The sequence below is a fragment of the Coenobita brevimanus genome, chromosome 71, assembly GCF_032717465.1.
Source record: "Coenobita brevimanus isolate Jiangsu-jjx chromosome 71, ASM3271746v2, whole genome shotgun sequence".
Taxonomy (NCBI): domain Eukaryota; kingdom Metazoa; phylum Arthropoda; class Malacostraca; order Decapoda; family Coenobitidae; genus Coenobita; species Coenobita brevimanus.
In genome coordinates, this window is record NC_137024.1 from 34,771,935 (window position 1) to 34,788,280 (window position 16,346).

The 16,346-nt window shown below is 41.6% G+C and overlaps 1 protein-coding gene across 1 annotated transcript in view; it reads left to right on the forward strand.

The window, feature by feature from the left end:
* Positions 1–16,346, forward strand: part of frj (membrane bound O-acyltransferase domain containing farjavit) — a 179,931-nt gene that overhangs the window by 56,125 nt on the left and 107,460 nt on the right. Inside the window, exon 4 of the mRNA XM_080277842.1 lies at positions 3,171–3,325. Within this exon, the coding sequence (XP_080133968.1) occupies positions 3,171–3,325 (155 nt within the window). The remainder of the gene's footprint in view (positions 1–3,170; positions 3,326–16,346) is intronic.

A 16,346-nucleotide genomic window follows, 5' to 3' on the forward strand; every position in this document is an offset into this window, starting at 1 on the left:
ATATTCAAGTGGAATATTAATCACTCTCCTTATAATTAACAGCATGTTGATTATTCTCAAGCTATGTAGGCTACCAGATTAGTCAGAGAGAGCAGACAATCCACCATCTCCATACATGTGAAATATCCGTTTGGTAATGGATTATTCTGATTCATTACCAAACGTTGGGTCTGGTTAGTACTTGGATGGGTGACCGCCTGGGAACACCAGATGCTGTTGGCATCCCTACATGTCAAGTGGGGTTGGTGGAGGATTAGTGCCCCTCCCTGTAAAACAATTAACTCTGAGCCGTTGGCCACCCTGTTTGGGATACATGGCGTCTGGCAATGAATGAAAAAATTACCAAACGAGTTTTTCATTACCGAGTTGGCCCACATTTGGCAATGAGAAATACCAAATGGCAACCCTGACAGGGGAGGGGGGAGGAAGGAAGGGGTGAAGGGGCCATGGTGTAAACAGCTGTTTGGTACCGTGTGGCGATTTCAAATTATGGGCGGGAAAAAATTTGGATTTTGGGGGGATTTTTTTCTTTTTTTGGCCATTTTTAGGTTCCGAAGGTCCAGGCCCACAATGTCCGGTAAGTAGGGTGTCCGGAAAGTGGGCATTTGGATAGTACAGGGATTACTTGCCCTGTACTTATATACTATATATATATATATATATATACAGTTACCTCTCAACTAACATGAGTTTAAAAAACGCGTTTTCATTTTAACATGAGCAAATATTTAAGGAGATATGTTTAACTAACAAGGGTTTCTTGATTTAACTCAACTTTACACGTACGTGATGGTTTCATATTAGCCGCGCACGCCTTGGACAGTCCCGAGCTGATAGACCGTGTGTGGCAGTTTATGCATAAATACAATTTTTTATTTGTCTGTTCCATAAACAAGTTTTATTCAAACTATAATATTCAAAAATGAAGTTTGGCCCCATTCTGAGCAATTGGGCTCATTTTCGGACAAAATTTGGCCAGGAGAGTGATGGTAGATCTAAATTGTTACAACTTGATGCTGGAGAACAGAAAGAAGAAAACTACTCAGACCAAGATAGAGCAGTTCTTTATGAAGAAGACAGAAAACTTAAGGCAGTTATCTTTATCACCAGTAGCACTGGAGTCAGAGGAAGAGGAAGAGGAAAGACAGCAGAGCGAGGAGGGACAACAAATTTCGGGTGGGGAGCGGCGGGAGTTGGGTAGAGGGGTGAGGAGGGACAGCAGCCGATGACGAGTGATGCACAGGTGAAGTGAGGCTGTGTATTGTTATTGTTTGTGACATACTTACTGTAATGAAAATGTTGCTTTTACTGTAGTGTTTTTATGACCTACTAATGCATTAATAATGTTGAGGAACTTTCAAAATGCCGTGAATGAAGCAGAATTGAAAGAAAATCCACGTAAAAAATGAAAACAGTATGTATTTGGGGAGAAGTAAACAATGCTTCAGCCCAACTTGGGCTCAAATGTTGTTTATTTCTCCCCAGCTATACTGTTTTTGTTTTTTACGTGGATTTTCCTTCGAATTAATATTGTTGCTTTTAAGTTTAGAGTAGCATAACTCCCTAAATGGTTAGACTTTCCCAGAGTCCAGGAACGTAACCCCCAATATTACCATTGTTTCTTATGGGAAAATTATGTTTAAATAACGCGTTTTTAACTAGCACGACCTCTCCAGGAACCTAACCCTCATGTTATTTGAGAGGTTACTGTATATACATACATATATATAGATATAATATTGCACTGCTTGTATGGTTTAGTGATAAAGAAGCCTACGCGAGATCTATATGTAACGTTTTTTTTTTTTTTTTTTCTCCAACCAAAAGATCGTTTCAGAGCAGAAGCTGAGATTTAATAAAATTGCCAAATGTCAATTCATTACCTGATCTAGAGTTACTGTCCCTTTATTGCCCCAATTTTCCACCTTCTTAACGTGCACCATCCCAGGCATTTTTGCAATTTTATACCCACCCAATCACTGACCAAAAACGGAAAAAATTTTTATTGCATAAAACAATTCAAAAGGACATATAAATCAAGGAAAACCGAAAAAAAGTACTCCTTGTAGGAGAAATAAGAGCAGGATAGCCGTCTGTCATGTTTTTAGCCCAGTTTCCCAAGCTGTGAATGACGTTTTCCCACCCAACTGGGCGGGATGAGAGAGAACGGGGAAGGAGAATGGGGGATTCCCTGTTCTCATTATCCTTCTCCACTGGCTCATATTCCTCCCCAGAAGTAATCCAGGTCTTCCTCTTCTGAAGAATTAGTAAATAAAGGGACAGAAGGGTCCATGTGACAATTTCAACAGCCTCCTTGAGCCCGAGGCGGAAAAATGGCGTGGTTTTTGCGATATTCTGACGCTATGACGGACAGTGGCAAACTGATGTTACCCAGCCATGCAGAACCAAACTCAGTACTACAGCTGCTTGGACACAGTATTGCCAATACATTAAGCTATTCTTTAGCAAAAAATTAGCTAGATTGAAGCAGTTTGAGATGTGCTACAGTGCTCGAATTTTGCTGTTGGCACCATCACGTCGCTGGGATTAATCGAGACTTTTTTACTGTCGGCACCATGCCAACGTTGGGATTGTACGGGTTAATGTATGCAGTAAATTACTTCATTATCAGTACTACTGGGAAAAGAATGACTAAAAATTACGACTAGATAATGAATGTAGGAACTAGTGGTTATGGACAGTTTGTGTGTTTAGTGACTTTGTACACCATTTATGCACAGAAACCTACATGGCCACCACACTTACACACCACCACTGCACAGTATACCTCACTCGCAACTCACTGCCTTAGGTGTACTCTCTCTCTCTCTCTCTCTCTCTCTCTCTCTCTCTCTCTCTCTCACTTATTATTCTGAACCTGTAATTTTTTCCAATAACTCTTCTTTATTATGCAAACAATGACAAGGTAACAACTCTCTTTCACAGAGAATCAGGCTAAGCAATGATCAAAATCTTCAGTAAAGGACGTATTAATGATTTTCCCATCCGTATCCGATATCTTGATATTGACAGAAAAATTGGTAGATGTTCGGAATCATAAAAAATGCAAATACAAGCGATGTATTTGTTTGGCGAATAGAATTGGTTACAGTACTAGTTCAGACTTTCGTACCAGGAACATGATTGCTCATCTGTCTTTCCCATTGCAGGTCCTTACTACAAATATCGTGTGTACTGTGACATGCTGAAAGGGGAGCCACTGAAGAATGGTTTGGATTGCTGGCAGGCCACGCTTCACCGGGTGTGGGTGGTGCCTCTTTATGCAGCCGCTTTCCTTTTGTCAGACTACTTCTTCCCACTCACTGTAAGATTTTTTCTTTTTCTTTTTCTTTTCTTTTTTTTTTAGTGGGTATAGTTGGTTGTGGTCAGAGTTTAAGATCAGTGTCGGATTTTTTTTTTTTTCTTAAGCTTTGGTTGCTATTGGTGTGGTGTATACGGTATAGAGATGAATGACCTGTGTGTGTTGTGGCTTGTGTTACAACTGAATATATTTGTCTGGGTCACTTATGTATGATCAAGGCATGTTTGTTCAATATCCACAAAAAATTATGAGCCACCTGAGCAGAGAATGAAATAAAATTATGAAGACACCCTTTTTAGCTTTGGAAATCACTCTTAGATGTTGTGGCATGAATTTGTATAGGTCAGTAAAGTACTATAGGTCCATATACTGAGTCCAGAGACTTGACGCATCTTCATTGTTGGAGACATGTGATGTACAGTTTTACACACAACCAGTGTTATTTTCATCTGGTTCTGGTGCTTCTCAGTAAGACTGAGGTCTGGAGAATTCCCAGGTGACACTAACTCCTCTTTATTCATTTACCTTTGTCAGCTTTTCACTGCTTTTGCCTCATTGTGTAGGACTCGATCATGCATAAAGACATCCCATCCATGGATCTCAGATGCAAGCAACAAATGGTCTTCTAAAGTCTATTTGATCTCTTTCCGAGAAGAGAAGAGCCTAAGTTTTTGAAAGCCGGCAGCTGATTGATTGTCTTTGTACATTTGTTAATAATGATATATTTTAAGTAATTTTATTGTGAGGGGTTACAGTAACCATTATTGATTTTTCAAATATAATATATACGGTATACACACATATATATATATATATATATATATATATATATATATATATATATATATATATAATATATATATATATATATATATATATATATATATATATATATATATACACACATATATATATATATATATATATATATATATATATATATATGTATACAGTGGTTATCTCAAATTTCAACAGTTTAGAATTCGATGAATCAAATTTCGATGCATTTTGGAGTGGTTTGCCTACCTTACTTTTCGATGCAAAGTCACGTATTTCGATGCTCTCAGGGCCAGACTCCAACCAATACAAGCAAAGATAATATTTTTGATGCAAACCAAAATGCTAGAAGTGAAGGAAAATTACAAGAAAAGTATGAACCTAACCTAATATCGTTTGTGACATGTGCTCTCAGGGCCAGACTCCAACCAAAACAAGCAAAGATAATATTTTTAATGTGAACCAAAATCTAGAAGTGAAGGAAAATTATAAGAAAAAGTATGAGCCTAACCTAATATCGTATGTGACGTGTCAAGAAGAGAATGAAAATCAACATCATTTATTCATACAGTATATGAAGCATACAATGATATGGTTCCGAGACAATTCACCGTCATGCAATTCCTCCGTCAGATAATTCCCTGTCAAAACATGGACGATTTCCTGTGAAGACAATTTGCACCTTGGACGATTCCCCATCATTCAATAAATATACTTGTTATTAACTAATCAGTACTTTAATAACTCGGAGATATAACAAGAGAAATTAAAGGAAGAGAATCAATAGTAGAAATACTAAAACAAAATGAATTACAGGTGGTAGGAAATACAGTAAGCAGAATACTGAAATGAAGAGAAGTATGGTAATTATGAATATAAGGAGCAACATAGAAATGAACAATAGAGACTGAGAAAAAAAATAGTCATGTTATTTAACCCCTTAACCGTAGGGTGTCACTTTCGTGACGCTTGGGAGCAAGGGATCATAATGCGGGGCGTCACTTTTGTGATTCTGCTATTTTGAATTTGCCCGGGCTTTCAAGTGGTGGCTTGTATCATCTATCAGTACTGCGAATGTCCAACACTAGTCAGCACTCCTAATCTCATCTGTATTCCCATCCATTGTTGACAATTTATCCATTTCTCCACGTTCTTGACTCCCTTCCATTACCCTCTCCTCTCGCCTGCCCGGCCGTGCTACGCTAAGTAATTCTTCCCTGGAATTTTGCACTGATTTTATCCATTGAAATAAGCCCTATGCCCTATTCTATTCTATTGCCAGGTGCCTCAATCCCGTTTGGGGTGGCCACAAACAAATCGCCTCCATGTCGCCCTGTTCCCCGCCATTTCACTGCCCTGCACCCAACTCACACCCCCCTCTCTCATATACCTCTCCACCCCATCCCTCCATCTCATCCTCGGCCTCCCCCTCCCTCCATCTCATCCTCGGCCTCCCCCTCCCTCCATCTCATCCTCGGCCTCCCCCTCCCTCTTCCCCCCTCCACCTCACTCACATACACTCTCTTCGTCAGTCTTTCACCCTCCATCCTCTCCACATGGCCAAGCCACCTCAGTGTGTTCCTCATAACGCTTCCTATCACATCCACATCCACACCACAACGCTCCTTTATATCCTCATTCGTCAGCTTGTCTCTCCATGTGACTCCACAGGCTCCTCTTAAATAACTCATTTCCACTGTTCTCATTCTTGACATTGTGTCCTTCCAACAATGTCCAAGCTTCACTTCCATACATTAGAGTTGGTATTCGTATACCAAATAATATATACAAAAAAGAAATAAGGTAAGTGAGAATGCCATACACCTGGAATTGGCTAATTATCGCCTGACAACACCTCACGTGCACTTGTTCGCTAATTTTCACTGTTTATTTCCCCTTGAAATATGCCATATAATCTATTCTCGTAATAAAAATATATATAAGAAAGGAAAGGAGAAGCCTAAGTGATATTTACATTCACCTGGAACTACCTAATTATTGCAGGCCACCACACTTTATTCTACGCTAAGTAAATCTTCCATGGAATTTTCCACTGATTTCATCGATTGAAATAAGCCCTATGCCCTATTCTTGTACCAAATAATATATACAAAAAAGAAATAAGGTAAGTGATAGTGCCATACACCTGGAATTGGCTAATTATCACCTGACAACACCTCACGTGCACTTGTTTGCTAATTTTCGCTGTTTATTTCCCCTTGAAATATGCCGTATAATCTATTCTCGTACTAAAAATATATATAAGGAGGGAAGGGAGAAGCCTCGTACTAAAAATGTATATAAGGAGGGAAGGGAGAAGCCTCGTACTAAAAATGTATATAAGGAGGGAAGGGAGAAGCCTAAGTGATATTTACATTCACCTGGAACTACCTAATTTATTATGTATTGTCTAGATTTCCTGCCAATCATTTCATAGCTATATATTAGCAGCTCTCACAAGGCTGACGTTGGCAGTATTGCTCTCCCCCTAGGCAGGCCACCAGTATCAGTTTACTGTCGTCTTTCAAGGTGAAAGTACGTCGGCTTCGCACCTGTCAAATTCCGCCGCTTTTTAGCCCCATGCAAAGGGCCCTGTGACCTCTACCCTCTACTAAACCTCGTGTGGAAAGAGGTAAAGGGCTGACAAATGATAGAGAGTGACTACGATCTTTCTGGTGAGTAAAACAGTGCAAGTGGAAATGTAAATAATGTGTAAACAGCAAGTGAAAGCAGTGAATGTAAATATAAGTGAACAGTGGAAAATAGTTTTACAAGTTACTGCAAGTGACAGTGCCTAGCACAGTGTAAATAAAATAGAAATGTAAATAATGTAAATAAAATAGAGAATGTAAATAGAAATGTAAATGAGAAATGTAAATGAATAGTAATATAAGAATATGAGTTTATATACTAGGAGTATTGAAAGTGAAAGTTTCACTCTAGCATGTATGAATACTATGAGTTATGAAAGTGAAGGTGAAAGTGACAGATTCACTCTCAACGCTAGTATACAGGACGAGAAAGTGAATGCTACGTATTTTACTGAAAGAAAAATTGAATGCCTACAGTGACAATAAACTACTATTACTGAAGGAAACTTATGGATAAAGACTGTAGATATATATAAGTTTTATATCGTAATGGAAATATAAAGTGTGAGGGATTTTATGAATAATAAATGACAGAACACCAGTGGCGAACGATCGCAAGTTGGAAGGTCATACTATCTATCTATCTATCTATAGCCCGACGCCCTAATCCCGCAAAGGGTGGCCGCAGACAAAACGCCTCCAAGTCACTCTGTCACCCACCATTTGACTCCCCTCCCCCCAACTCACCCCCCCCTCCCTCATATACCTCTCAACTCCATCCCTCCACCTCATCCTCGGTCTACCCCTCCCTCTCCCTCCCTCCACCTCACCTACATACACCCTCTTAGTCAGTCTTTCATTCTCCATCCTCTCCACATGTCCAAACCACCTCAGTGTATTTCTCCTAATCTTTTCAACCACATCCACATCTACCCCACAACGTTCCTTCACTTCTTCATTCGTCAACCTGTCCCTCCATGTCACTCCACATGCTCCTCTCAAGTAACTCATTTCCACTGCTCTCACTCTTGACTTGTTCCCCTCTTGCAAGGTCCACGCCTCGCTTCCATACGTCAGGGTAGGGATCACAATACCATCATGCAGTGACTTCTTAACTTCCATACTCACCTCCCTATTTCTCATCACTGCTTTCAGTGTGCCAACAACCTTCCTTCCCTGCTGTACCCTTTCACGTACTTCATCCCCCAAAGTTCCATCCTTACTCATCACACTACCCAAGTACTTGAATGCACTCACATTCTCCATATCCTCACCATCCAACCTCACTGCACACTCTGTGACTTCATTCCTCTCAAACACCATAACTTTACTTTTGTTTACATTAACTTTCAGCTTCCTCCTCCTACACACTGTCCCAAATTCATTCACCAAACCTTGCAACTCCCATTCATCTTCACTCAACAATACTGTATCATCAGCAAACAGCAACACCGGAAGCTTCCAAATCTCACCCTCATTCATTAAGGCCACCCCCACATCCACTGCCCTACCTTGTACCTCCTTTACGACCCCATCCATATATATATTAAACAGCCAAGGAGACATTACACACCCCTGTTTCAGTCCCACATTGAGATCAAAGAACTCACTCAGCTCACCATCCACTCGCACCGTAGCCCTAGCTCCCTCGTACATACTCTTCACAGCACTCAACAATTTCCCCTCCACTCCATATATTCTTAATACCTTCCACATACCTTTCCTATCTATTCTGTCATAAGCTTTCTCCAAGTCCATGAAGGCAGCGTACACTTTCCTTCCCTTCTCTAGATACTTCTCCACTAAACATCTTAGAACAAATATCTGATCTACACACCCTTTTCCCTTCCTAAATCCCCCTTGTTCTTCTCCAACTAGCTCCTCTGTCATATGCCTAACCCTATCAATGAGTATTCTACCATATATTTTACCAGTCACACTAAGAAGGCAAATACCCCTATGGTTACCACATACTTCTCTCTCCCCTTTTCCTTTGTACAGAGGAACAATTATACCTGATTTCCAGTCCTCTGGAACCCTTCCCTCTTCCCAAGCCAATCTACACAACTTCCATATCCACTCCACAACAATCTCACCCCCATACCTAAGCATTTCACCACACACTCCATCAATTCCTGGGGCCTTTCCCAGCTTAATCTTCTTCATCGCTTCCACTACTTCCGACCTACTGATCTCTTCCTCGTAATTTTAATTGCTTTCACAGTGTTTTTTTTTTTTTTTGGAATATGGATTCCAAACTATTTGAGAATCATAGAATAGTGTTTCTAGTGATAATATCAGGCTGTGGTAATCATATTACGAGTTGTCGGGAAGTGTAAAGTGGAGACTTTGTTACCCAACTTCAGAGGTCTCCACAAGTCCTACGGTACTCGACGGAGGCTCAGCAAACATCCCAGGAGAAAGCTGAAGGTATGTGCCATAAGCATATGTTATTTTAATATTCTAGGACTAATAACTGATTTTTGGCAAATATTTTTAGAGAGTCTGTTGGAGCGCGAATATGCCTGCGGGAGCCACAAGTCAAAGCAAAACAAGCCTGCGGTTTAGGGGTTAAGGACAAGAGCTTCCGGATGAGAGTAGGCAACAACAACAATAAACCATGTGCAAGGCGATGCTTTATTGTCGGCGGCCATCTTGCGACTGTCCTGCCAGCAGCCAGTCCTCTACAGCCAAGTGCCGCGCTTTCAGCGTGTGCCTTCCATATGTGGACATGCATTTCACTGCAATTTAGTTGTATGTATTTTCTTTGTATTTTCATTGCAACTTACCTGTTTCAAGATGGCAAGCAAGAGTGGTTCTTCGGGTAGCAGTGATAATGGATGAGAGCAGCCTGGCTCCTCTAAATCTTCGCAGCCAAAGGAGAAATGGCAATACAGGAAAGGGCAGAAATACACCAAGTATACACTTGCTGACAGTATAGCAATACAATGCAGAACTACAGTTACTTAACCACAGTTATAGTTCATAACGTTTACAGGGGGTGTGGGCAAAAAATAACGATTTTGGGTAGTTAGGTTCGGGGGCCCCGGACCCAAACTAATTTTTCCCAAAAGAAGTTCAGTTTAAATTTCGATGATTTGAATATCATGGTGATTTTTAGGTACATATGCCAATCGAAATATGAGATTCCATTGTATATATATATATATATATATATATATATATATATATATATATATATATCTCAATTTTATATATATATATATATATATATATATATACATACACAGTGGTTCCTCGTTTTTCTGTGCTTGGATGTTCCGCCCAAACTGCGCAAAATGTGAAATGTCGTGGTGTGAAGTTAAGAATCAACGGGAAAAATAGAGGAGCGTTCCGGTGGGACACGTACCTACCCTATCAGAAAGCACCATAACGCCAACAGAAAGAACTATAACACCAAACAGTCCCTATCCAGAATTAAATGTAGAGTGTTTACTAGTGCTAAAACATCATAACACAAGAAACATGTATCTGAAGAGACATTAAAATCGTTATAAAGAGCTGCAACACCAAAAATCCTTACCAGAAATGAAGTGAAGACTGACTTGAGTCGCAAGTGAAGGTGTGTTTACTGTTGAGGGTGGATATGCTGGTTCCCATGCTGAGCATTTGTCAGATCATTGCTCTTCAAATACATAATGATCTTGTCCTTTAGTATCTTCTTGAATGTCTTTATCATGTGGGAAGTGAGGACCATAACTCCCGATGTTACTAACCAAGAAAAAACTGCCACTTTTCACCAGATTATTTCATTTTTGACATCAGAGTCTGTAAACTAAACCACAATAAATTTATGAGCCCTTTTTGTCACCAGCAGGAAGTGAGAAATTATAACAACATTAATTTACTAACTGCTACAAGGAAGAGAGCCTTCCTTAAGTATCGATAAGCTTTATTTTACATCCATTTCATGTATCTGTCCATCAAAACAAACATAAATAGTGTTATGAGAAACATGTAACGATTCTTCGTTAAGAAATAATAGCATGACACAGCTGAAGATCGTGCGTACGGTATGTTACGATCACAATAACAAACTTATGTGTGTCTACTTCCCCTGTGACATTTTTTCCTTGTTCATCTACAACTTATTTATCAGTGAAATATAACAAGGCTTGAGTCGTATTGTTGCAAATGTTGTGGCTGTTTTGCAGAAGAAATAACAATCAGAGAATACAGCAGTAGGTCACACTAACCACACAATAATCTTGTGTGACATAATGCAAGTGATTTGCAAAAAATTTTGTCTTAAAATTCAGCTACAGCTGTGTCCATGGAGATGAGTCATTATGTTTATTCAGTAGATAAGTGGTTATGTATTAAATAGCCAAGGGACTTTGCGAGGTTAGATTGTGAAAACGTTTCACAATGAATGCTGTCCTAATATTCAGCTCTATCGCTGCCGCTTGGTAATCATTCCTTACTGCAGTCATTCACTGCAGTAGAGTACATGTACAACAGGGAAACCTCCCTAAGGCGTACTGTATGGGGAACCGTCCATGTTTTGATGGGGAAATGCGGGACAGGTTGAGGTTACTGTATATTATGCAGGCAATTATTGATGAATTTTTCCAAAACCTAGCTATTGCTGTGCCTCACGGTAATAATCTGGTAATATATTCATACGGCAAATTAGAATACATGTGTAGAATAACAGAATACAACAAGAAAGTGTATCTAACGAGTATTGTCCATAACCTAACCAAACCAGTCTTTGACAGGGAAACGACCACCCAAGGTCATGCAAGCGATCCACTATTGTCCTAAATTCAGTTATGTCCGTGTTCCATGGTAATAATTCTTTTGCCATAATCGTGTAGACATTTAAGTATGTGAAGAAAATTACCGGGAATCATCTTACAAGCATGAAGAATGGAGAACCAACCATAATCTTACCTAATCTAACCAGTTTTGACGGGGAAACGACTGACTGAAAGACTCGTTGATGTGAAGTCGTGAAGGGATTTTTAACGAATTTTGTCATTATATTCGGCACTAGCTGTGCCGCATGGTAACCATTATTTATCATATGCATTCAGTAAAGCACACACATACAAAACACCAGGAAAACGTCTTGAAACATACATCACACGAAGCTGTCTAGGTTTTAATGGGGAAACGACTACAGACGGCATAAATTAAAGGGGGTAACGACGTAACGTGGATGACGGAAAATACTACCAAGAAATTCAAGTTTCACTCTGCACTGAACACACAAAAGATAGTAGTACCTCCTATTTGTAAAATTAGTAACAAATTCTTGATTGGTCATGCACTGTGTCTGAAATAATTCATTGTTTTATTCACAAGAATTTTGCTATACACTGCTTTTCATCCAGATTTCCTCCACTTAGGAGTCTTGTACTTTACTTTGCTGAGCGGAGCGCTAAGCAGTATCGATGGTACCACTTAAGTAGTCCACTCAGTAAAGTATGCCAGCCTTTGACTTAAGTAGAAGTCAGATTTAAATACTTAGTAATTTCGTAGGTACAGGCCTTAGACTGAGCATTGGTATGCATCGTTTGCTGAGTTTCGGCTGCAGGCTTGGAGCAGCGAAATGTAGGGAAATCCGCACAGTGTGAGACAACTTGGAAACTTTTTCTTGTGCGAATATGAGGCATTGAAGTAAAATGCCTTGAAAAATGAGGAACCACTGTATATATATATATATATATATATATATATATATATATATATATATACAGTAATCCCTCCGATATCTGACGTAATAGGGCCATAGGCAGGTCCGGATACTGGTCCTGTCCGGATATTGGGCCCCAGCTTATGGACTTGTACTTATGGACCCTAACTCAGAGAAACACCTATACAACTCCCTCTGGACATGCATAGCACCTATTTAAGACCCAAATCACACCAATAAGGCACATAAATTACTGAAATAAATGCAAAAGAAGCATAAAATGAGGGTTTAGAAGTAGGTTCATACAATAATAAACATTCTGGTGACTGGCTCCTGGACTGGTACTTATGGACCCTAACCTAGCCTAACTCAGAAAAACACCTTCCTACTGCACATGCATAGCTCCTAACATCCTATTCACACCAATAAAGGACATTAAAGAGTAAAATGAGGTGTTTGAGGTAAGAGTAGTCATGGAAAAAAGTACAGTATGAAACATTCTGCCTGCTTACAGCAAGTCCATGGCCACCTCGATGAATAACAGCCTCCTCTCAGACTCTGACAGTAAGAAGGATTTCCTGAAGCACTTCCAGTACACTGTTCATGAAGTCTTGCACTGAACTTAGTCAATCGCACTCAGAAGTCCATTCTCTTCACAGTGTGCACTCTTGTCTAATGCTCCATTGTAACTTACTAAGTGTTGCACTCTGCACTTTAACTTTTCCCATTCTTCTAATAATTTTCTAAAGCAAAAACAAACAAGTCTATTTACGTTAAATTTTGTTCCAAATTAGTCTTTTCACTCACAACTGTAAATCCTTAACACAACACACTGTTTTTTTCACTGCACAACACTGTAAATTCCCATGTGGTCTAGTGGAGAAGTTCTTGCTGTTTAATCACTGTCAGAGTCCGAGAGTATCACTGGCAGTTGACCTAGGGGTGCGTCGCTGGATCGTGGTGATGGCGTACCCACTGCAGACGACTCTGAAGACAGATGCAAACTCACGTCGAGCGGTGACTCCATCGTGGCTGATGTGCTGGGCTGTGGCTCGGAGCATGAGGTCCTGTCCTGGGGAGGCAACGGAGTGGAGCCAGGGCTGGGCACAGCGGGGGTCACGGGCCTGAAAAAACTGTCAATCGTTGATTGACGCAAGGACCGACGATTCTGACGATTCATGATGCGCTGCCCGAAAGCACTCACTTCCTCCACAAGTCCCAAGGGCCCCATCTCCCTGTTGCAGTCCGGGTGTTCCAGGTAGTCAAGGACGAACTCTAGATGTTCCTGGAGTGCACTCAGCCTGGAGATGGCTGGAGTAGTGTCCTGCTGAGAGGAGTCCGCATCATCGTCGCCTTCTTCGTCGGAATCTTCAAGCTCGGTACTGACACCTGCAACTGAATACGCGATCTCGATATCAGACAATGTCTGATACCCAGGATCGCCCTCGTCGTCATCCAACCACTCACGCACATCGTCCACATCAACATCGTCGCCGTGCGTATGTAGCTGTGCATGGAAGTCATCCACGTCAAACCCTAGAAAATCGTACTCCACATCTGTTCCGAGAAGCAGACGAGACCAACCATTTTCCAGAGTCTTGACAGGGACTTCCTTCCATGCACTAGCCCAGTTGTAGAGTGCAGACTTGATGTTGTAGCGGCGAAGGTTTTCCAAAGTCCGCTGGCCTCGTGTGTCCCGTCCCTCCCTGCGCTCGTCCTCGTCCTCGAGAACAACCATCACCTCGTCCAGGAACTTCCGTCGGTATAGGCGCTTTGTTGCCAAGATCACTCCTTGGTCGATTTGTTGGATGAGAGCAGTCATATTAGGTGGCAGAAACATGCACCTAATCCGGCCATTCTCAGCCACCAAGTCCTTGTCGCACGGGTGGGCAGGTGCATTGTCGAGGAGAAGGAGGGCCTTTACCTGGTCGCGCGGGATTCCCAGTGTCTTCGTCTGGTAATTGATGACCTCCTTGACGAAGTGGCGGTGGAACCAGTCTTTGAAGATCTGGGTTGTAAACCATGCCTTCAAAGAATGGTACCAGACGACAGGAAGGACATCCATCACCCCACGAAGACACCGAGGCTGCTTTGCACGGCCAACAACAACGGGAAGCCGGTGCATGCCATTAGCATTGGCACAACACAAAGCAGATATCCGTTCCTTGGAGAGCTTGCGGCCAGGTACACGCTTCTCCTTCTCCTCGTTTAGAGTGTTCGTTGGCAAAGAGCGATAGAATAAACCAGTTTCGTCAGCGTTGTTGACTTGACCGAGAGTGAGGCCCTCCCTGTCGATCAAGCCCTTCACCTTGTCCCGAAACTCGTCAGCTCCATCCTTGTTAGCGTCCAAAGCTTCGCCATGAGCTTTATGGTTGGTAAGGCCTTGCCGTAACTTGAACGCAAAGAGCCAATCCTTGGATGCCTTGAAGTCTAGGGCGTCGTGAAGCCTGGCGAACTTCTCAGCAGCAGCCTTCAGCTCCGTTCCACGTACCATCACACCAGCAGCACGTTGCTGTTGATACCAAATCAACGTGGATCGGTCTATTTCAGGAAATTTGGGAGTAAACATCACCTTCCTCTCCATGTTGCGTTTGCTTCTCGACAAGAAGTCAGCCGTGTACTGCATGAGTTTGTCTCGGGATCTCTTGATATCGAACAAAGTAGATCAGGCCAGGTTGAACTCGCGGAGGATGCGGGAAGAAGACCACCCCGCATCTACTTTCTCCACTATCTCCCGTTTCTTCTCCAGAGTGCTTCAGGTGCACCTTATTACTGTCAGAGTCTGAGAGGAGTCGGGTTATTGCAACAGCCACAGAATTGTTGTAAATACCCTGGATACTGCTAAATATTTTCCATACTCACCTCTAAATCCTCATTCGCTGGTTCCTTTTCATTTATTTCATGCTTTGTGTCCCTTATTTGTGTGATTAGAACCTTAAATAGGTGCTATGTATGTCTGGTAGGGAGTTATGTAGGTGGTTTTCTGAGTTAGGCTGGGTTAGGGTCTATAAGTACCAGTCCAGGAGGCAGGGGCCCACTATCCAGGCGAACCCACTTCCCAGACATGCCTTTGGCTGTATTACATCGGATAATGGGAAGATTGCTATGTACATACATACATATATATATATATATATATATATATATATATATATATATACTAGTCCCTCATTTATCCAGATGCTCAGTATCCGGATGTGTTCATTATCTGGATGCTGGACCTTGGTCCATTATCTGAATTTACTTGCTACTATCTGGACGTAAAAGTCCCCCAAAAATTCAGCCGGCCAGCTGACATGTTCAGACATTCGGTATCGTGACTGCTGGGCTCAAGCCATGAACGGAAAGTAGTCCGTAACTCACAACCAGAGCTAAAACATCTTTCTGCCCCTGTACTGAATGGTCAAAGTCATGCGCTCGTCCTATCGCTCCCAGCGAACCTCCAGCTCCTGAATAATACGAATTTAACCCTCAAGGGGTGTCAAAACGTCCATATGCATTCCCCACCGAATGTCTAATATCGCATGGCCACGGGGCTAAGTCTTTCCCAATTGCCACCTCCATCGAGCACAGATCACAAGCCACAAGTACAGTACCCTCGCGTCCAACATGCGTTAGTCCAGCAAGATTCAGGTCCAGCACGGAGAGCAAATAATTAGTATTATTTAATACAATTTAATTACTGCAACACTAGTGTGTTAGCATAACACGCACAGAGCTCCGAGAAGTGGGCAAAATCCGCAGAGTTCACACTAGCACGATCACCCCCGGTCCAACACGGCCATACTGGACATTCCCATGGTGATGATAGCCAATGAAGACTTCTGATCAAGTAGCCTTCCCCGCCCGCTATCGTGACGTGATCGTGATGCCGCCCAATTGAAAACGCTTCTGCTGTCACGTGATATTTTGCTTAAATTTCTCCCGCCACAGCTCCACTCATAATTCACACTGGACGGTGCTTTTTTCTCACAGCATTTTCTAAATTTCTGCC